At 39.6% G+C, this 22119-nt stretch overlaps 1 protein-coding gene across 4 annotated transcripts in view; it reads left to right on the top strand.

Annotated features, from left to right (window-relative positions):
- The window catches only part of Supt3h (SPT3 homolog, SAGA and STAGA complex component), a 342544-nt gene that overhangs the window by 134299 nt on the left and 186126 nt on the right, over window positions 1–22119 (top strand). For 3 of the 4 annotated variants that reach the window (XM_040729632.1, XM_005072308.4, XM_040729633.1), the window contains exon 3: window positions 19690–19774. In XM_040729632.1, coding sequence (XP_040585566.1) covers window positions 19690–19774 — 85 coding nt within the window. Of the gene's footprint in view, window positions 1–3156; window positions 3165–3423; window positions 3427–19689; window positions 19775–22119 lie in introns of those variants that run through there. The other variant, XM_040729634.1, reaches the window with a different exon arrangement.

Genomic DNA, 22119 nt, shown 5'->3' with positions numbered 1-22119 from the left:
GTGTCATTTTTCCCATCTGTAAAATGGAAGTCTCAGTACTTACCCTGATATTGTAGTGAGATTAAATGATGTAATTATGTTGGGCTCCTACAAAGAGTGTCAGGCACAGTTGACACTTTCTGTCATTGCTAGTATTGTTCTTGGAAGAAAAGCGAACCAGGAACAGGGTTTGAGAATCATCTTTTTGTCAGAGTATTCTTAAGAGAGCCTTTTCCTTTTCTCTCTGTATCATCTCCTTCTAAATTGGCAGTTCAGTTTGGGATGTGTGCATTGTGGAGCGCTGTGGTTATCTTTCAAAGGTCCCCAGCAAAGCTTCGCTCTGGGCCTGTTGTTGCCAGGGCTTCTGTCTGTGGAAACTGCCATGCATCTTCTGTTCTAAGTCACTGGTTGTTCGCTCAGAGGGCAGGCCCTCCACCCTCACATCTCTGATGCTGTCATTCATATCTTTTGGGGGAGTCCTTAGTTATCAATCTCAGAACATCCTGTAAATCCTCATTAGGAAATTCCTTGTGAAGTTTTGCTGAAAAGTAGTTACTGTGAGCTGTGTGTGCAGCAGCTGTTTGCCTAACTTTAAAAAAATTGACCGTTTTAATTTGTTTTAAAAATATCCACTGGCACCAGTTCTCATTACAGATGTGTGGTTGTAACATTTCATTTTTTAAATGTGTATCCATCTTTTTTCAGTTCCAATGGAGTCCAAAGAAACCATCTCAGACCTTAAAAATAACCACTAAACCTACAGTGTTTTTGGTTTTTAAAAATCCTCAAGGGAGGACATTTTTTATCTTGAACTGAAGCTTCATGCAGGGTGGCCCATTTAAAGGAGGCCCTGTGCACAGCCACGCTATTAAATGGAGACGTCTTAAATGGCCACCCTGTAAATCAGTGCTTTCTCCAGTGGGTATTTACTCCCTCGCTCACTGGAGAGTTTAGTGCAGGTTTTCTGTCACTGTGCTTGCTAAGCAGCCCTGAAGCATAAAGGCGCATATCCAGCTTACCTGGAATAGTGCAGATCTGAATTCAGACATTGGACAGACGCTCCCAAGTTCATCCTATGAGATGTCACGTTTCCAGTATCTTCTGGAAATTCCAGCCAGCATTATGCAGATCTCCTTTTTGAAAACATTTTTAATGGATAAAACACAAACTGGAAATGATTTAAGCAGTAATATATCTTGTGATTTTCCTTTACTGGAAATCTTTTAAATCAGGACAGATATCTTTGCTTAAAAATACTGTAGAGTACACAGTACTTGATATTTTTAATCTAAAGATTCCCAACATATTATTCTTTTAAATTATACATGTGCGTGCGTGCATGCATGCAAACACACACACATACACACACATAATACAGTCTGTGACAGAATGAGATCTTACTTGAGCAGTAATCTATGTAATTTGTTTGTTGAAAGCCCACCAGAATTTATAAGAAAAGTATATAAATGGAAGTCTATATGATATATGCTGTCTCAAATCACAAGTCAAAACAAAAAGAGAAACAAGAGAATGGATAATTAGCATTATATGAAAAAGGCACTTTGCCAAGATGGAGTCTGTTATATCCATGCTGGTAGAGTGACTTGAGACCTTCAGCATTCCTGCCATTTAATCTTTCATTGCCCAGAGCAGTGCCCGTTTCCACCTGCAGTAAACAACCACATACCTGGTGACACTTTGTCTTTTGTTTTGAGCCATATGGGAAGTTTTCCCTAGGACCTGTATGGTGTCAGGAGATAAGGAATTTCGAGGACTGGGCCACACTGCCAGCAAGAGTATCAGGGTTGATGTCTTTATGACATCCAGACTCTTAATAGGCTTCTGTGTACCATGTCAAGGTGACAGTGTTTAGCTTGTGTACTTGATCGTATAGTTGACTGACTATACCTCCTATCAAAGGTATCTGAATCTCTAAATTATTTCTGTGCTTTCTCTAACTTACATACAAAGGATTTAAAAAAATTTGTGGGTCATATTTTCTTTGTTTGTTTTTAGTCTTAGAACATGTAATGCCATTACAATTTGAAGATAATGGTAAACAGCTTACTTTAGACACAGCCATTATGTTTTAATTCTATATATCATAGAAAATAGAGCCTGGAGGACAGATTAGAAACTATTCCTGATATAGGGTTTGTAAATTGGGATCCCATAAGGGTTAGTAAAACAAGGTGTCATGATCTTTTTACTCTGGAGGAATGTAAAGATTCTCAAGTTACAAGCTAAAGTAGGCTTTTTGTTTGTTTTTACACACCTGGTGATATTACATCTTTAGAGATGTTATCTTAAAATATAATACAAATAATTTGAGTCTGTTTCAACCGTCAATGTTCTACATTGTATACAATGGTTAAGTCAGTGATTCCCATGCCATGTGTCATTGTCTCTCCTTATTTTTACAGAGTATAAAAGGAGTGTCTCATTTATTTGTCCCTCACCCCATGACAAAATGACACTGTGCTCCCAGACTTATTAACTGACCACTTAATGAACGTGTGAAACCTAAGTAACAAAAAGTTAGCCCAACCTAAGTAACAAAAAGTTAGCCCATTTTCTTAAAAGTTTTGTGTGCTATATGTGTGCCCAAGTGTGCACACACAGATGGAGGCCAGATGATGGAGGTTGTCCTTCTGTACATATGTTTCTCTTATTGGTTGATGAATAAAACACTGACTGGCTGATTGGCCAGGCAGGAAGTATAGGCAGGGCTAGGAGATGAGAAGAATGCTGGGAAACGTAGGCAGATGGAGTCATCATGTGGAGCCTGGGAAGAGAGGACTCTCCAGGGTTCCTCCAGTAAGCCAAAACCATGTAGAGATACATAGATTAATAGAAATGAGATAATAATCAAGACAGAGCTAGCCAGTACGAAGCCCAGCCACTGGCCTACAGTTTCATAATTAATATAAGTCATTGTGTGTTTATTTGGGGCTCAAGTGCGGCAGGATCCTGCCGGGCCAGAAACATTCATACAACAGCCAGAAAAGAACATTGCATGTCTTTATTGCTTTCCACTTTTTTTTTTTTGAGGAAAAGTATGTCCCTGAACCTGAAATTCACTCTGCTAGACTCACTGCCAGTGAGCTCCCAGGATCCACCTCTCTCTGACCCCCAATGCTAAGGTTTACAGGATTGGAACTCAGGTTCTCATACTTTCAGAGCATGTGCTTTTACCCACTGAGCCATCTCTCCAGTCCCTCCTTAATTTCTTAATGTCAAACTTAATCATGAAAAAGAAAGCAAGAGTAACATGTATCTGAATGAAATTTTTGTTGCCTATGCTCCCTCTGTTTGAAAAGAAGGTGGTCTTAGAGATCATTACCTGACTTACTCAGGATCAGTTAGAATTAATGCCACATGGTACCTTTTGGATGCTGAGCACCCAGGACCTAGTTACTGATGTGAGTCTTCTCCTTCCTTCAGGATGTATTCATTTTACCCCAGCACATGATAGGCAAATAGTTACTGATGTGAGTCTTCTCCTTCCTTCAGGATGTATTCATTTTACACCAGCACATGATAGGCAAATAGTTACTGATGTGAGTCTTCTCCTTCCTTCAGGATGTATTCATTTTACACCAGCACATGATAGGCAAATAGTTACTGATGTGAGTCTTCTCCTTCCTTCAGGATGTATTCATTTTACACCAGCACATGATAGGCAAATAGGACTTTGTCTTGCCTTCTGCCTATTAGCCATTCACCAAACTGTTGCACACTTGTTTTGAAGGCAGAAGAGACTTAGTTCATAGCTGTATTATGCTTAGAAAGTTGATTTAACTATCGTGTTGACAATACCTGTAATCCTGGCACTTGTGAGTTGGAGGCATGAAGTTATTCTTGGCTCTATAGCAATCTCTAGACCAGCCTAGGCTACATGAGTTCCTGTCTCAAAAAAGTAAAAATAAAAGAAGTAAGTGTAGACCTATCCTTTCTGGGAGAAGCTGCTTGTTCTTCCTGCTCCTGTCTGACTAAGGTCCTTGGCATCCCTTGACTTTCAGTTTCTACGTGTTCACTTTTTTCAATCTGTGTGTCGCTTGTGCATTTTTTCCCTTTTAATCAGGATATTTACCATATTTCATTAGAACCTACTTTAATGTCAGTGTTTTAAATTTTCCTTTGTAAAGATCTTGTTTCTAGGACAGTCATATCCTGAGCTACTGGGTATCTTGGTTTGGTTTCATTTCCATGATAAACACCATGGCCCTGAACAACTTGTGGAGGAAAGGGCTTATCTCCCTTCATGATGTAGTCCATCATGAAGGGAGGTCAGGGCAGGAACATGAGGCAGGAACTGAAGCAGAAGCCATGGAGGATGCGGCTTCATGACTTAATCTCTGTGGATCGCTCAGTTTGCTGCCTTATAGCACTCAGGAGCACCTGCCTTGGGGTGACACTGTCCACAGTGAGCCGGGCGTCCCATACCAATCATCAGCCAAGAAAATGCATCCCAGGCTTGCCAACCAGTGTGGGCATTTTCTCAATTGAGGTTCCCTCTTCCAAATGATTCTAGCTTGTATCAGGTTGACACAAAACTACCCAGTACACCTGTCTATATTTGCCCAGCCTGTTTAAGAGTGCATTTTTTGTTTTGTGTTTTACATTTTTTTATTTTAGTTTTAAATAGCTTGCTTCACATGTCAATCCCAGTTCCCTCTCCCTCCCCTCATCCTGCACCTCTCACCAACCCCCCCACCCCCAGTCTCCCACCCTATTGCCACTTCCTTCCACATAGGGGATCTCTAGAGTCTGTCATTTCACTCAGGGTAGGGTCCAGGCACTCCCCTAAAAGTCCAGGCTGAGAGACACATGAAGTCCGTTTGTTTGCCAGGGATAAACACTGATCCACTGCCCAGGGCCCCATAGGTTGCCCAGGCCTCCTCACTGACTCTCATACTCAGGGGGTCTGGATCAGTCCCATGCTGGTCTCCCAGCTGCCAGTCTGGGGTCCAAGAGCTCTTGTCGCACCTGCTGAACAGCCTGCATCAGAGAATGTAGCGAGGTGGTCGGGCTAGATGACACAGAGACCGGTTGGTTGCTTTAAGAAAACTTTATGCGCTGATAGCCTCCAAAACAATACAGAGAAACCCTGTCTCGAAAAACCAAAAAAAAAAAGAAAAGAAAAGAAAAGAAAACTTTATGCTCCCCAAGTCGGCTTAGGAGAACTCCCCCCAAAAAAACGCTTCCCTTTTTAAGGACTTCTGCCATCCATACACACACAGTTCTCCAACCGACCTCTCACACACTTCTCACAGCTCTCACAGACTTCTCACCCTCCTGGCTGGTGGTTTAATCTCCAGCCCCAGAATTGGGGAGAAACAGCAGGGAGCAGGAAGAAGCATCTAGCCATAGGGGGGATCAAAGTCATGGTGTTTCAGTGAGCGAGCCCCTATCGGAGCCCTATCAAGAGCTTTATAGCACTGAATTGTTTTCAGTAAACATTATCTTGCAGCTGCCTGCTCCCAGGCTGATGGAGGGGTGGGTTTCTGGCCAGGGTCTGTGATCCCCACAAGTTTTCCCCTGTTCAAATCAGCTGTCTCTGCTGGTTTTGCCATCCCATTCTTTGCCAATTTGCTCATCGCTCCTCTCTCTCTGTCACTGGGTTCCATGGGTTCAGTTCAGTGTTTAACTGTGGGTGTTTGCCTCTGCTTCTATCAGTCATTGGATGAAGGCTCCAGGATGGTTATAGACATCAAGTTCATTATCAGGAATGGGCATTCAAGGTGGTCTCTCCACTATTGCTTAGCTTGCCAATTGGTGCCATCCCTTTAGATCACTAGAGGTCTCACTGGTGCCAGATCTGTCTTCTAACCTATGATTCCCTCTTCCCCCATTCCACCCCCCACTCAACCTTTCTGTTCCCCCATGACCTACTCTCTTTTCCTCTTCTCCCCCTCTCTTCTTCCCAGATCCCACACCACTCCCACCCCTTTCCTTGTTCCCAATCTGTTTAGAAGATCTTGTCTCATTCCTCTTTTCTGGGGTACCATGCATATCTCTCTTAGGTTCTTTCCTGTTTCCCAGACTCTCTGTCAGTGCAAGTGCAGACTGGCACTATCCTGATCCATGTTTAACATCCATATATGAGTAAGTACATACCATGTTTGTCTTTTTGTGACTGGGTTACCTCACTCAGGATGGTTTCTTCTAGTGCGGTTCCATTGTTTTTTTCTGCTGAGTAATACTCCATTGTGTAAATGTACCACATTTTCTCTATCCACTCTTCAGTTGAGGGGCATCTAGGTTCTGGCTATTACAAATAATGCTGCTATGAACATAGTGGAGCAGATGTCCTTGTTGTATGAATGGGCATCTTTTGGATATATGCCTAAGAATGGAATTGCTGGGTCTGGTAGTAGATTGATTCCCATTTTCCTGAGGAATATCCATATTGATTTCCATAGTGGCTGTACAAGTTGGCACTCCCACCAGCAGTGGAGGAGTGTTCCCCTCTCTCCACATCCTCTTTACATTTTTTTTTAATTCTTGGGAAATATACAAAGGAAGAGTAGTATTTCAGATTTCAGAATCTATCCATACAGTTGAACTAGACCTACTCACACATTCAGCTTCAGCTCTATGGTGGGTTATGGATTTGCTACAAAGACTTTATGATCCTGTTACAGAAAAGTAATCTTTCCCCCTCACCCTTAAAATGAGTTTTAAATAAATGTAATAGTATATTTTAAAATTCATTTTAAACGTGTTTAATTTAAGGCTTATTTTTCTAGAATTTCATATATTCTGTTATCTCAATACAGTTTTATGTTAGACCAACTGAAAACAAAACTCGCACAAGCACTTGCGAGTACCCAAACTGCTTTTAGACCTAGGGTTTGGGTTTGTTTAGGGTTGCATCAGAGAATGTTGCTAAGATGAATAAAACTGCTGTATAGATTATAGTATATGTATGTAAATATGCACACACATGGAGGTGGTGGACAGTTTTCATTGAGAACACTTATTTTAGTGTTGGCAGTAAACTTTTGGTGTTGACGTTTATAGTCAGAAAATTTAGCTAATGTGGGGATTTTTTACCCAAGTTCTCAATTACGTAAACTTCTACAAACTGTATACTCCACTCATAGCTTTATCAGTAACATATTTGAAAACTTCCAATCTACAGGCAGTTATTGTTCACTGAGTCTGAAAGAATAATCAAAATGGAATTTAAACCTAGAAAGTATGTATTTTTTACACACATACTCACACACATGCCCCACACACTCACACACCCTGCTCAGTCTGTTTACTGTTGTTTGTATGTATGTGGTTTTACACACACACACACACACACACACACACCACACTCAAACACCCTGCTCAGTCTGTTCACTGTCATTGGTATGTGTGTGTTTTTACAGTTGACCACTTGGTATTGTACAGTCACTTAGGTAACTGATTCCTAGGACAGGATAATTCTCCTTTTCTCATCCACTGGTTCATTTCCTGTAGGGATCAGGGAACTTCCCCCAGAGTACTTCCCCAGTGGTTTTCCCCTGCTGTATTAGGAAAAATATAACCTTGCGTTGGGAAGTGGTAGCACATGCCTTTAATTCTAGCACTCAGGAGGCAGAGGCAGGCAGATCTCTTTGAGTTTGAGGTCAGCCTGATCTACAGAATGAGATCTACACAGAAAAACCCTGTCTTGAAAAACATACATGTATACATATACAAACCTTGGAAACAAACGGGAAAGTCACACACTGAAATTAAGCAGACCCAGAGATTATGCAGCTTAGTGAGCTTCCCTTTTGTTTCTTTCTTTGTTTGAGTCAGGGTTTCTCTGTAGCTTTGGAGGCTGTCCTGGAACTTACTCTGAAGACCAGGCTGGCCTCCATCTCATAGAGGAGACACGCACCCCCACAGCCGGCTTAAAACTTATCTTTGCTGTCAAGCTTTGCTGATAGACTTGGGTGCCTGACAAATCCGTGAGTTGATTTTGACTCCTTTGAAGCCCATTACTTCCATGGAAAGCAGATTAAGAAAAACATTATATCAGTATTGCATAAAATCATTGTCCTTATTGAAATGTGCAGCAAAATCATTATTAAACTGTGCTTTTATAGATCTGTAAAAGAAGCTATTTCAATCATGTTTGATTTTTATGGAATTTGAAATAGTTATATTGAATTACACCAGCATTTTTGTATTGTGTTAACCTACATGTAGTAGAAATTTTACACACAGCATTGTTAGTTTTCTTCTCCCTTGCCAATCTCCACCCCATCCTGACCCATTTTTGGAGTGGATTATTGCAGGCCATTTTGTTTTAACAGCAAAGTAAATGTGACAACTTTGTGAAAATATAGTAACAGTAAACGTATTGATACTCCATTTTCTCTTTTGAGGTTGAAATTTATGTATGTAAAAAACATTTCCTAGTTTAGTACTTTTGTTATTTTGATTTTGATAAGAAAACCTCTGATTATTTATTTTTTATTTTTTGTCTTTTCAAGACAAAAGAGTTTCTCTGTGGCTTTGGAGGCTATCCTGGAATATCTGCCTGCCTCTGCCTCCAGATGTTGGGACTAAAGGCATATGCCACCACCACCCAGGGAATTTTTCTTTTTAACTAAGACTTTGCAAGGGAAAATCCCACTATTAGGAGTTCCCCCAAACACCAGACCAACAACTACAACATATGCAGAGGATCTATCCCAGATCCATGCAGGCTCACATTTGCTGCTTTGGTCTCTGTGAGCCCCCATGAGCCCTGCTTATTTGATTCCCTGAGCCTAGCTCTGCAGGTCTCTTCAAACTCTCTGGCTCTTCATGGAGTTCCAGAGCTCTGAGGGGAGGGATCTGATGGAAACCTCCAACCTGGGCTCTCTCTTGCCTATAATGTTTGACTGTGAGCCTCTGCATCCTCTCTCATCAGATGCTGGGGTTTAGCAGTGTGGTCTTAAGACTTTTGAAAAGCAAGGTGAATTGCATGTGGCAAGCACACAACCTTTTGGGATTTTTGTCTTGTGTGTGGTGTGCCTGTGCTGGCCTGAGGCTAACACAAACTGCTTTTATTGTTTGCCTCCATGTTCCCCGAGAGAGTGTCTTTCTCTGAATCTGGAGTGCTCTTTTTTTGTTTTGTTTTTCATTTTTTGTTTTTGTTTGTTTGTTTTGGGTGGTTTTGTTGTTTTTTGTTTTGTTGTTGTTATTGTTATTTATTTATTTATTTATTTTTATTTTATTTATTATTTTTTTTTGTAGAGACAGGGTTTCTCTGTGTAGCTTTGAAACCTATCCTGGCACTTGCTCTGTAGACCAGGCTGACCTCCAACTCACAGAGATCCACCTACCTCTGCCTCCCAAGTGCTGGGATTAAAGGCGTGTGCCACCAGCTCCTGGCAGTATTTGTGCTTTTTTTTTTTATCATTTTTTATTTTAATTTTAAATAGCTTGTTTTACATGTCAATCCCAGTTCCCTCTCCCTCCACTCCTCCCGCAATCCCCTTTCCCCCCACCCTCCCACCCTATTGCCAAATCCTTCCACATAGGAGATATCTAGAGTCTGTCATTTCACTCTGCATAGGGTCCAGGCACTCCCCTAAGAGTCCAGGCTGAGAGAGCATCAGTCTTTGTGCTATAGGCACACGATGACTGTTTGTATTCCAGGGATAGACACTGATCCACAGCTCAGGGCCCCATAGGTTGCCCAGGCCTTTTCGCTGACACTCACATTTGGGGGGTCCAGATCAGTCCCATGTTAGCCTCCCCGCTGTCAGTCTGGGGTCCAAGAGCTCTCCCCTGTTCAGATCAGTTGTCTCTGCTGGTTTTGCCAGCCCATTCTTTGCCAATTTGTTCATCACTCCTCTCTCTCTGTCACTGGGTTCCTTGGGTTCAGTTCAGTGATTAATTGTGTGTTTGCCTCTGCTTCCATCAGTCACAGGATGAAGGCTCCCAGATGGTTATAGGCATCAAGTTCATTATCAGGAATGGGCACTCGAGGTGGTCTCTCCACTATTGCTTAGCTTGCCAATTGATGTTATCCCTTTAGATCACTCGAGGTCACTCTGGTGCCTGATCTGTCTTCTATCCTATGATTCCCTCTAAAAATTATTATTTTTAATTATTTGAGACAGGCTCTTACTTTGTAGCCCACCAAGCTTTTATGTGGTTGCTGCAGATCCTAAGGCTATCTCATCAGGCACTGAGAGAGGCACTAAACTCAACTGAGGAGAAACAAGCCATTTGTTTACATTTGACTCTAAAGCTAATTCTTTGCCCATTTGCCCTCCCTTTTGCAGTTAGTGTGAAAGAAAGGCTTTGACACTCCAGTGCTCTGTCCTCTCCCTTCATTCAGCTGCTGTGCTCCTCACATGTGATTGTTTGTGTTTCTGCATATCCTACAATTAGTTGTCAAGATGTTATCTAGAAGCCTACTAGAAGCTGCTCGGTTTGGATACTGCCTCTGTCATCTTTTCCCTCATTTCATTCTTCTCGTAGTAGAAGTTGAAATAGCCTAACTCTCTAAGGTTTCAGTGGAACACTATATTATGAAGTGGTCAGGTTCATTTGTAAAGCTTGTGGAAAAAATAATGGGATTGAGTTCCCTTTGATGCCATCAATTGAATATGTGCCCAGGTGTAGTGTATACCTGGAATGGAAGTAATAATAGTTCTGTAAGGGTTCTCACCCAGGTTCTGATTTACTATGCCGATATAAATCATCATTAATATGCTACCTCAAAGTTGGTATCTGTGATGATGATTATATGTAGACTCTGGTGGTTGCTAGGTACACAGGACAGTTGGTTACTATCTGTGGATTCATCTTCAGACACTTCATAAACTACTTATGTAACAATCACATAGTAGGAGCTTATCTCACAAAGGGTATATCCAGGCTATGTACAAATACTGTACTTGTTATACATAAGGACTTTAATTGTTCTCACATCTTTGTATCTATGTGAAATCTGCAATACCTAGGCAAACAATATGGTTTTACTGATATTTTTAGCATACTTAGATGCTCTCATATGTTATGGCAAGCTTGTTAAAGTACAGACAAGGTTTTTGATGGTACAACTTAATATATGATTTTAATGATAGCTTGTGTAGACTTGTATAAAGAGTTATTTATACATACCAAAATTCTGGTCTATAATCTAAAATGAAACCAAGAGATCATTTAATGTATGCTGTATGTTTATTCTCAATAGAATCATAACATATAATTATATCTTAACATCTTTCTCATGTCATCGCTTTTTTATACATGTTCAGAGAATAAATTGAAACTGCATTTTTTCTGGGTATACTAAATTCCATTTTGATTTGAGAAATATTGTTGAGACTAGAGATAAATGTTTTCTTTATTTTCTCTGAACAAAAGTGACTGATCATTGTCTAGTTTACATATTCTATAAAGACAGTTGTCTTGTATGCTTCATGATTTAAATTGAATCCTTTTCTGAATAAGCAAATGGAATATATTATGTAGTACAACTGGAATATATTATGTATTTTCCTTTTGGCAGTCACAGATATTTGTACAATTAATTTTGAAATTTCTTTAGTGATTCAACAATGACTACAGTGTTTTCCTCATTTATATTTTTATTTACACATACTTATAATGTGCAGGACTAATACTCCTACTTTTGTGAAAATAATTATCAGGAGAAAAATCTATGCATGGAAGTTTTATTAATTAAATAGTGATATGAGTTACTATTTGGTATTTTTCTATAATGCTACTTTAAGAAGTATAATTATACTAGGATTTAGGCAAAAATTTTCACCTTTAAAAATATTTAAGGGAGGATGAGTTTAGTCAGGAAACATTGTTGTAAAGATTATGAGTTGTTTTGCAGTCTTTTTGTGTGTTTGTTTTGAGACAGGGTCTCATTATGTAGACCCATCTGAACCTGAACTCAGAGATCTTCCTGTCTGTGCCTCCAGAATGCCAGGATTAAAGACCTGAAGGACCATACCCAGTAAACCCCTTAAATTTACCAGTCTCAAGAAAATTCTGGTTCTCCAATTACTAGGGATTTGGATGAGTTCACAGTTCACAGATAACTTGTCTTTTTATGGGGTAGTGCCATGGCATGAGGGAGAAATTTCAGCAGGCTGTCCCGTATCATATTGTATGATGTCATTATGGACAAACTGCATAACAGGCTCAAAGTCAGCCTAAAGCCAGTCACCTCTTCACAGTCCACAGCAGTGTTGACTGTGGGATCCATTACATATATTAGACTTCTTCACCATATAGGTTAGAGTGCTCTTTTGTTTCTGTTGTTATTTATTAAAATCTGAGCAACTTTTACATTCAAATAAAAATTTAGGCCTCAATTTATAACTAAACAAATTCTAAACTACCATGATTAAACTTAGAATTAATAGTGATGGTCTTTTGAAAAAGCTCCCCAAGGCTGTATCGTTTACATCAAGACCTTGTCATGTGACTTTTCCTAGGGAGATACAAACAGATGTCTGTTCACTCTATAAAGGGTGCTGAAATAATTCACCAAGTCCAGGTTGCTGAACCTGAGTTTATTGAGGGTACTTATAAAAGCATGGATGACTGACTGGAAGGCAGCTGTGTCTGTGTCTGCTCAGGAAAGCCACCTTCTGGGGCTTTGCACAGTATGCAGGCAGTTTCCTCAGGAAAGCCTCAAGCTATCCCACTTATATGGTCTTATGACCCTTTCTACTCTCTCAAGTCCCTGGGCCTGGTAATGTACAGCATCCTCTCTTCTCCCTCCAGGAAGGCCTGTTTAGTTCTGAAGAAATGACTATACTGCAAACCTACATGCTAAGTAGTGAGGAATGTTGGACCCTGAAGGGAGACATGAGGTCTGGTGACATCAATTAGGCCTATTCACAGATTGCCCTGGGCTGTGGATAGGAATAGAGGGTTATTGTCAGTGACGACATAAAGTTTTGGGGTACAACTGAGAAATCCTAAAACTGCATTGTATAAATGGGCGTACTACTTTGTAAGTTTATTTAAAAATCATAAAATTGTGTACTTTAAACAATCAACTTTGCAGGCTATGTAAATAATATCTCTAGCTGGATTTAAAAGATACTCTTTGCCAAACAAAAGGGAACTTTTTAAACAATGTTTTTTCAAAGTTTTGAAAGTAGGATTTTATATTTTCATCTAAGCTTGATGTTTGAAAGTTGATAAAGAAACAGAATTCTACTTAAGTAGAGAGCATCTCCTCAAGAGGTAGAGGACAGACATGACAATGGCAGCTTAGAGGTAGTAGGTTACGTGGCACAGCACACATAATAATGCCAGGCACATGCAAATCCCTCAATGTATATTTGTGGTCTAAAAAAGTAGATATTGATTAAGGTGTGTATGTATAACTGTTGAGTTTGAGAGAGAAAGAGGCGTAGGCACTAAGATGCCATCAAGATATTTCTCATAGGATATGTGCAAGTGGTCATTGTACAGGTCTTTGAATTTGTCTGTCAGTTAAAACTATCTCAGGGTAAAAATGTAAGGAGAGGGATGAGGCTCACTAAGTTCATGAGAGCAGGCTTCTTAAACACTGTTAGAAATACTGAGATTGTTCAGTGCAGGCAACCAAATCCATTGCTTCTTCCCAGGAGCTTATTTGTAGGAAGTTTCTTGGAGGTGAGGTCCTGTATAGGCATTCTGGAGGTTGACATCCTCTATAGAAGAGTCTATGAGAAGGCCCAGTGTTCATTTTTCAGAGATGTGTTTATTGAAAGGAACCCTGGTTGACTTTGAGTGGTGGCTGCTTGACGCCATGGCGACTGAGAAGTCTGTCCTTAGTTTATTAGCCAGAAGAGTCAATTCGCCAGTTTGTAGATTCTCAGCTAATGTAAGAAAATGAGTTCCTGACATGATCTAGACACCCAAGAAATATTTGTTGAATGTGCAAAGGGATTCTTAAAAAACCCCATTGTTTGCTCTTGTTACCATCATCATCCCATTGTTTAAAACTGAAGAACTTGGCTTTGAAGTTCTAGCATCTTAGGCTGCAGCTCATGTGGAATTCTTTTGCCAAAGGCCTTAAGTCATTTGGAATCTTTTTCTCCAATCAAGGTTCCTGAATTGATGTCCAATGTTGTATAATTAACTTAGCTTAGAAAGATAACCATGTATATGGCAAGTATATTGGTGATCACATTTCTTTCTTGAAGAACATCTCAGAGCACATAATAAGGTAATGTACATTTCAGTTGTAGACAATAATGTGGGGATATTTCCAAATTCATTTAATTGAGAAATAAGTTGTGTTTTTTGTTTTGTTTTATTTTGGTTTATGTTTTTCAAGACAGGGTTTCTCTGTGTAACAGCTCTGGCTGTTCTGGAACTAGCTGTGTGGACCAGGCTGTCCTCTTACTCACAGAGATCTGCCTGCCTCCCGAGTGCTGGGACTAAAGGCTTGCACCACCACCACCCAGCCTGTGGCTAGCTTTGCATTATGATCTTCAGTGGCTTTATTAGATCATAAACAATATTTCACCACATTTTGGTCTGAGAGATTGGATTAACCATCACGTTATCTTTCACAAATGTTTTGTTAATTAAGTTCATGTCTCAGAAGATAAGATAAAAGTTGTGATTTTAGAAACATTAAAATGGAAGAGGAAGGCTAATTGGTCTATGTTCCTAATTCTAATTGCCCTAAATGACTGACTATGCACAAACCTCTCCATCTGCCACTTGGATAGTGGGCATTCAGTCTCAAGGTCTGTCAGAAGATGCTGTGGTAGAGGAAATCACATGACATGATGCTTGTGCTTTGCATATTCTGTCCAGTGCCAGATTAGTGCTAGGACTGTAGCCCATTCATTCACTCTCATTTCACTTGGGAGCAATCCCTGGAAATTAGAGTGATACCAGGCCAGTGAAAGTATAGTCAACCAAGGACCTGGAAGGCAAAAAGGAAACTTGGGTGGGAGAGACAGAAAGTCATCCAAAGCTTTCTTTAAACAAAGGAGTTGTCACACAGTGTCCTTTACTAGGTAATCTATTACCTGACATAGGGAAATGTCCAAAAAGACAAATACTAAGGGAAAAAATATGACACCCAAGATGACAGTAATTTGTTAACCACAGCATCAGCTTAATACAGTGCTTTGTGTACATTAACATCTGTAGCCATGGTAAATATTGAAAGCAACTCAGCATCCAAGTAGATACACACATGATGCTTCTGGTCCTTGTCTTGCAGACAATGTTCCTGCCATATCAGTAGACCTACTCTTGTACTGTGAGTTCATCAGTCACTGGCTCAGCTGTCTGTCACAGACTGTACTACTGCCTGCTGTCTTATTTCAGGAGCTATCAATTCAAGATAGTCAGCTTTCCTCTCTGTAATCAGTGTGAGAATTTGGAAACAATTATTGGAATTAGATGAGTGACCTCCTAAATGTGCTAAAAAAGAACAATATAAAACCCTAGAGCAGTATCTCCAGCCTTCAAGAATAAATGTTTTAAGGGTGGAGTTGATTCTTGGAAGTGGCTTCCACTTATAACATCAGAAATGAGTTAAAACTCTCCTTCCCTCTCAGATTGTTTATATTCTTGTGTTTCAGTTTGTGTTACTATTTCTTGTTATTTTTTTCCTTTTCTTATTTGTTTCATGATTATTGCTTAATTTATTATGTAGAATTTTTTCATGTGCTTTTGTCTCACTTATACAGGTGTTGTTTCAGGACTTAAGGGCCATAGTTCTCATGACCCGAAAGCTACAACTGTAAAGGCTTCTTTCAGTATTCTCAGGTTTGAGGAACCTCAGACCCAAAGTCAGTTCGGTTTCAGTACTCCAGAGCCACTGTGAGGATTAAGCAGGTCACTTACTTTCGGGATGTTTCTCTGTCATCATATCTGAATGCCCCATCTATTGTACCATAGGCTGTGTGAACTACAGAAGCTTTTTTTGGGCTCATGTATTCGGTGGCCACGACATTTGGGTTCTTTTCCTCCTCTGACTTGGAGCCATGATGCCATCTGAGTCTTTACTTTTTACCTGATGACTTTCACAGATGCCATCCTTGGGTCTCAAGTATGGGTGTGAGGGTTAATCTTGGTTGTGTGGAGGAGCACATAGGGTCAGTGAACCAACCTCTGTCATAACAGAAGGGATTTCAAAAGACTATTTGATATTATTTATCTAACCTAGGCCATGGTATTTCACTGAGGGATTCAGAAAGTGAATAGCCTACCAGAAGATCCCTCCCTACACCCCCCCAAAGGAGATTAGGCTTGGTCTAATTGGAGGAAGTGGTCCCTATTAGCCTTTCAAGGGTGCTTCTTGCCTCTGGCCTCTTGTTACCACCCTCTGCTTCCTATCTGCCCTGAAATGAGCAACACTTCTCTGTCCTGACCTCCCCACCCCTTCCTGCCTTTCCCCAGGCCCACTGACAGGGCTCAGCAACAGGACTGGGATCCTAAAACTTACAAAATGTTTCAGTTGTTTCTGTCAGGTATTTCTGTTTAATACACACACATACACACACATGCGCACACACACACACACACACACACACACAGGCACATACATACGTGCACACACACCCACACCCATTGGAGTTTTAATGGCAGTATTGTTATATTAACAGTATTCTGCTAAGTGGAAAAAGATTTCCTTTCATATTCATATACTTACTTTTCATATACCTTCCTTAATCTCAGCTATCATATAGTTTATAGTTGGTAAGGCTTTTGCCTATTGGGTTAAATGTTAGTTTAAATTTTATTCTTGCTGGGCGGTGGTGGCACACGCCTTTAATCCCAGCACTCGGGAGACAGAGGCAGGCGGATCTCTGTGAGTTCGAGGCCAGGCTGGACCGATGGCCTCCAAAAACAATACAGAGAAACCCTGTCTCGAAAAAACCAAAAAAAAAAATTTATTCTTATTGATTCTGTTGTCAGTAAACATACTTATATGATTGTTTTCTTCAGCTCTTCAATTTCCTCAGATTTATTTTATGTTTATGGGTGTTTGCCTACATGTGTACTTGTGTACCACATGCATTCCTGATGCCTAAGAGAGGCCTGAAGGGTGTACTGGGTCCCCAGGAGCTATAGCTGTAAATGATCATGAGCTGCTTCAACTTTGTGGTGTTTGTTTTCTACCTCTGATTATTTTTTTTTCTTTTGGTGGATATTTTATTTTTGTACATATTTTTTATTATTTATTTTTAAATTTAAATTTAAATTAGAAACAAGATTGCTTCACAAGTCAGTTCCAGGTCCCTCTCCCTTTCCCTTCCCTCCTCCTGTGCCCTCCCCCCAACTCCCCCAAAATTCCCTCATTTCCCCAGGGAGGGTGAGGCCCTCCTTGGGGATGTCCATAGTCTGTCATTTCATCCAGGGCAGGGCCTAGACCCTCCCCCAAGAGTTCAGGGTGAGAGTGCATATCACATTGTTGGATGGGAGTACAAAGTCCATGTGTAAACTCGGGATAAATAGTGATCTACTGCCCAAGGCTCAGTAGATTACCTAGGCCTTCTCACTGACATCCCCTTTCAGGGGGTCTTGATCAGTCCCATGCTGGATTCCCAGGCATCAGCCTGGGATTCAAGAGTTAACCCTTTTCAGGTCAGCTGTTTCTGGAGATTCCTCAGAAAAATGGGAATAAACCTACCACAAGACCCAGCAACTCCACTCTTAGGCATATATCCAAAAGATGCCCATTTCTTTTCCACTGTGTTCATAGCAGCATTATTTGTAATAGCCAGAACTTGGTAGATACTTTATATGATGTATGCAAGATCATATGACCTATAAGTAAAGGTGGTGTTTCTTCTCTTTTTTGATTTCTTTTCTTCAGTTGCTCTAGCTAAAACTTTTAGAAGTGGATTGACTAGAAGTGACAAAAGCAACCATCCACATTATATCATGTTTTTCACCATTAAATATGTTTTCCGTAGAGTCTTATGTTAGTCTTTATCATATAAGGAGGTTCCTTCATGAGAGTTTATTGATTTATTTTTTACAGTAGCTATATGTTTCTCTTATAGATTTTTTTCATGGTTTTTCAAGTATAATGAACCAACTTGGTAGTGTTTCTTATTACTATATCTGTTTCATTTCTATTTATGCTGACACTCAGCTTACTATGCAGCCCAGGCTGCCCTTAAACTTGGATTTGCATAGCAGTCTTCGTTCTAGGTTTATAGCTGTGCCCTAAAGCATGAATTACTTAGTTAATACTTAATTATTATTTAATTGTCTCGTATGTATAGGTCTCATTCTGTGGTTGGCTGTCCTGCTCTCTCATTCATGATGATTTACCTCCTAGTAGATGTGGTATTGATCCTTAATATGTCCTATGTAGGGATAGTTGTAAATCGGTGATTAAACATATTCTTAAAGGGATGATACCAAGTACTGGAGAGTACTATAAATACAAATTACATTAAATTGGTTTCTGGCTTTATTCATTATCGTTTCTGTCTATATAAAGAGAGCAAATGTTCTGCCACCATAAAATTAAATTTATTTCTAACAATTTTTGGTGCTGATGTTATTCTCTTCCTGGTGTGTGTGTGGTGTTGTTGTTGTTTTATGGCTTTATTTGAGACAGGTTCCCCCTTGTGTAGCCCAGGCCAGCCTTGAACTCATTCATCCTTCTACCTTTGCATTTTGAGTGCTAGAATCACAGCTTTGTACTACCATGCATAGCTTACAGCTGGAAATTCTTAGGGAAGAGCTTTCTTTTCTGTTCTAAGCCTTGGCAAGTGAGGAACATTGGAAGGATGGATAGTTTGCTAGTTCCCATGCAAAAAGAATCAGGATCACAGATGTAGGTTTCTCAGCTTTGTATTGGATCTTCAAATTATTTCCTGTCCTCATAGGGTCTGTTCATTCTTCCCTGTACCTATAAATGTATGCTAGTTTACTCCAGATTGCAGGTTGTTGTGAGTTAAGTATATGCCCAAATACAAATAGGAGGGCCACGGCTTGTCTTCGGTGAGAGTCAGTCTTCTCACTGTGCTTTAATTGTTGAATCTTCTCTTCTTCTAATGCAGGTTTTAAGTAAGATTTCCACACATCATGCTATGTCAGGTGTTCTTTAAAAGGGAAAGCATCTCTGCATATCTAGTATACACATGCTGTAAACAAAATTGTAAACCATTCTTTATATTGTGCTTTATGTAGGCAAAGATCATAATGTAGGTGAAGATTTTTATATGTAAGCAGTTTTCAGGGTTTATTGTATCACATATTTTGTATCTTATGCTAAAACTTTTATTGACAGTGTAGACTGGTTAGGTGAGTTGATGCTTATATGGTGATGTGGTTAATGGTATTTTCCCCTTAAAGTTTTTTATTGTTTTTCAGTAATTATATGCATGGTTGCCTGTTTGTGGTTACCAACCCATGATGTAGGCACCATCAGAGCCTGGAGGTGTTGGATCCCCTGGAGCTGGTGTAATGTGTGATTGATTATGAGCTACTGCTCTGGGTATTGGGAATTGATCTTGCATTTTGACAGAGCAAATTCCCTTTACAAATACTTTTTAAACTAAGAAGGAATGCAGATAATAGTATACTTTCTTTGGAAGATACAGTTTATAAGAAATACATGTATTTCCTTCATCTAGAGGTAAGAATGCATTGTTGGATCGTTGTAGAGAACAGTAGCCTCTTTATATAGCTGATTCTTACAATGAACTAGAAATATATATATGTTGCTTTTCCTGGTTTGCAGCCTCAATAGTGGTATGTCTTAATTTTTTCCTGCAGGTTTTCTTTAGGTGATGCTAGGAGACCTCTCCATGAAACAGCAGTTTTGGTAGAAGATGTGGTTCACACACAACTAATTAACCTGGTAAGATCACATATAACCCTATTTGGTATCTCATTTTCATTCTGTTTTTATTGTATTTCCAATTCAACACATTTTAAAAAAGATTTTATTTTTAGCTAGATGTTTTTGTTTTATTGAGATATGATATAGTAATGCCTATGTAGGTACATAACCTGATAAATTTAACAGTGAACTATTGCCATAACAACAGCACTTTGAGCCATCACTGATATGCCTCATTTCCTCAGAGCTTTCTTAGAAATTGTTAAAACCCTGTTCACTTTAGGATAAAGATTGTTTGCACAAATGTATAAAGAATCCTCAGATGTTGTTCATCTTCCTCTGATGTCAGTATCTTACATAACTATGACAGTTATGAAAACCTGTAAATAATCATGGCACAGTAATTTTGCAACCTTACTCGAATTCCATACTCTTTGCCACCAATCCCTCTTTCTTTTCAGGGATCCAGTCATACATACCACACTGGCTGGTACATTTAGTTGCCATATCATGGCTGTCTCTGCTGAGCCTGAACATTTTGAGAAGTGGAATGTCTTCTGTTCCATTGGTGTGCTCTTATAATTAGAATGTGATCACGTGTGTTGAATAAGATTGTTGAGAAAGTGATGGGATCTACTCAGTGCAGCATATCAAGGGCATCCTGTCCTCTGCATACTGACTCATCTCTCTAGTCCTTCCTAGTGCATTCTTTAAGTTGATTTTTGGTTGTTGAACTCTTACTGTGCCTAATTTATAAATGGACTATGGATGTGTCTTTCTAGAAAGTTTAGTACCCATAGGGTTTGTACTTTCTGCCCTTTCACAAATCCTCTTGAGGCATTCAATGGAACCTAATCTAAAAGGAAGAGGATACTGTTTAACTATCTTTAATGTGAATATTGCTGTTATTTTGTCCAGTATGTATAAATTTTATTAGTATATTTATTGAAATCCCATTAGATTATAACTTAGAATTGTATCTTTAGAGTATTGACTTGTTGTTTGTAAGAATCAGGGTTCTATGTAGTTGTTCAAGTTTGTTGATGCTTTTTAGTAGTATTTCACCATTTCCTTTCTTAAGCTTGTATATTTCTTATTTCATTACTTCCTATGTATTTAATATTCTTCATTGGATTTATAAGTTATAAGCTGTAATGATAAACGGCACATTTGTTCAGGGTATAAGTAACTGTTTATTGTAGAAATTACTTACGAGAGAAAACAGACAACCCAGATGAGTCAAGTAGCTTTTGCCACTGAACTGGAATCTGTAAAGAGAGAGTGCAGCTCTGCTGCACAGTCTTTTATAAGAACCTCTGTACACGCTGCTATCCACACCCAAAAGTGGGCCTGGCTAGTGGTGTAGTTCACCGCCCTTTCATTACTACATTCATATGCATCTCTAGTCACGCCCAAAGTGAGTGTGGTTAGTGACGAGGTTCACCAAGCTATCATTACTACATCCTTATGCGCCACATGTCTAATGGCATAGTCCTAAGTCTCCTCCTACAATTCCCCTTTTAATCTAAAGAAGATATTTAAACTTAAAACAAAACTAACTTGTGTCAATGAACAAAATGTCTCAAACATCTGTCCCATCTAAACCTAAACTTATATGAAAGAAATACCCAATTCTGAACACCTCCTTCCATTCCCAACCTTAAAATAATTGAAAACTAACACTAGCAGGTGTAAACTATCCTACAATATCAATAGTAGGGAGAGGGGTTGTGGAATTCTCAAAACTACTTCCTGCTGAGATGGTATGATGACAATCTCATGGGGACCTGTGAGACGAAAAATGTTAGTGTAACAAAATCTTAAGTAGATTAGACAGTCTCTGTTTGTCAGGAGATGCTTGATTGAAGTCCCTGACTGGAGTTCTAGTATTGAGTGAAGTTCTCGTCTGAAGCTCTGACCAGATTGTAGAAGGTGCATTGTATCAGTTCCTTGGTCTGGAGATGTGCCGAGTGATGTATTTCCAAGCCAGTTTCAGGATGATGCTTGTCAGGTGGAGTCAATAATGTGGGGCAGTTCAGATGCATCAAGTCGAATCAGGTGGTGTCGATGAAGTGGAGCCCCATTCTCTTTCCGAAGCAGTTCAAGATTGCTGTCAGGAAATCCCTTGTTCTCTGGAAAACTCAAACATTAATGTTAACAAAGAAATTTTTATCTTTTATATGTATGCATACTGGGAAAGACAGTAAACATGAAGAAGATTAGACTTTTCAGAAAAAGAAATCCACAGATAACAGTCCCTAAACTTTCTACTAACCCCTTTGAACAGGCTGGGAATTATAAGTAGGCATTGTGAAGGCAAATTTTTCTCTATTCCCTTCTTGTAAAGGTATAGTAAAAAAGCA

This window comes from Mesocricetus auratus, unplaced genomic scaffold, assembly GCF_017639785.1.
Source record: "Mesocricetus auratus isolate SY011 unplaced genomic scaffold, BCM_Maur_2.0 Super-Scaffold_100021, whole genome shotgun sequence".
Classification (NCBI taxonomy): Eukaryota; Metazoa; Chordata; class Mammalia; order Rodentia; family Cricetidae; genus Mesocricetus; species Mesocricetus auratus.
Note: the sequence above shows the minus strand (reverse complement) of the source record. Positions and strands in the feature narration are given on the sequence as shown.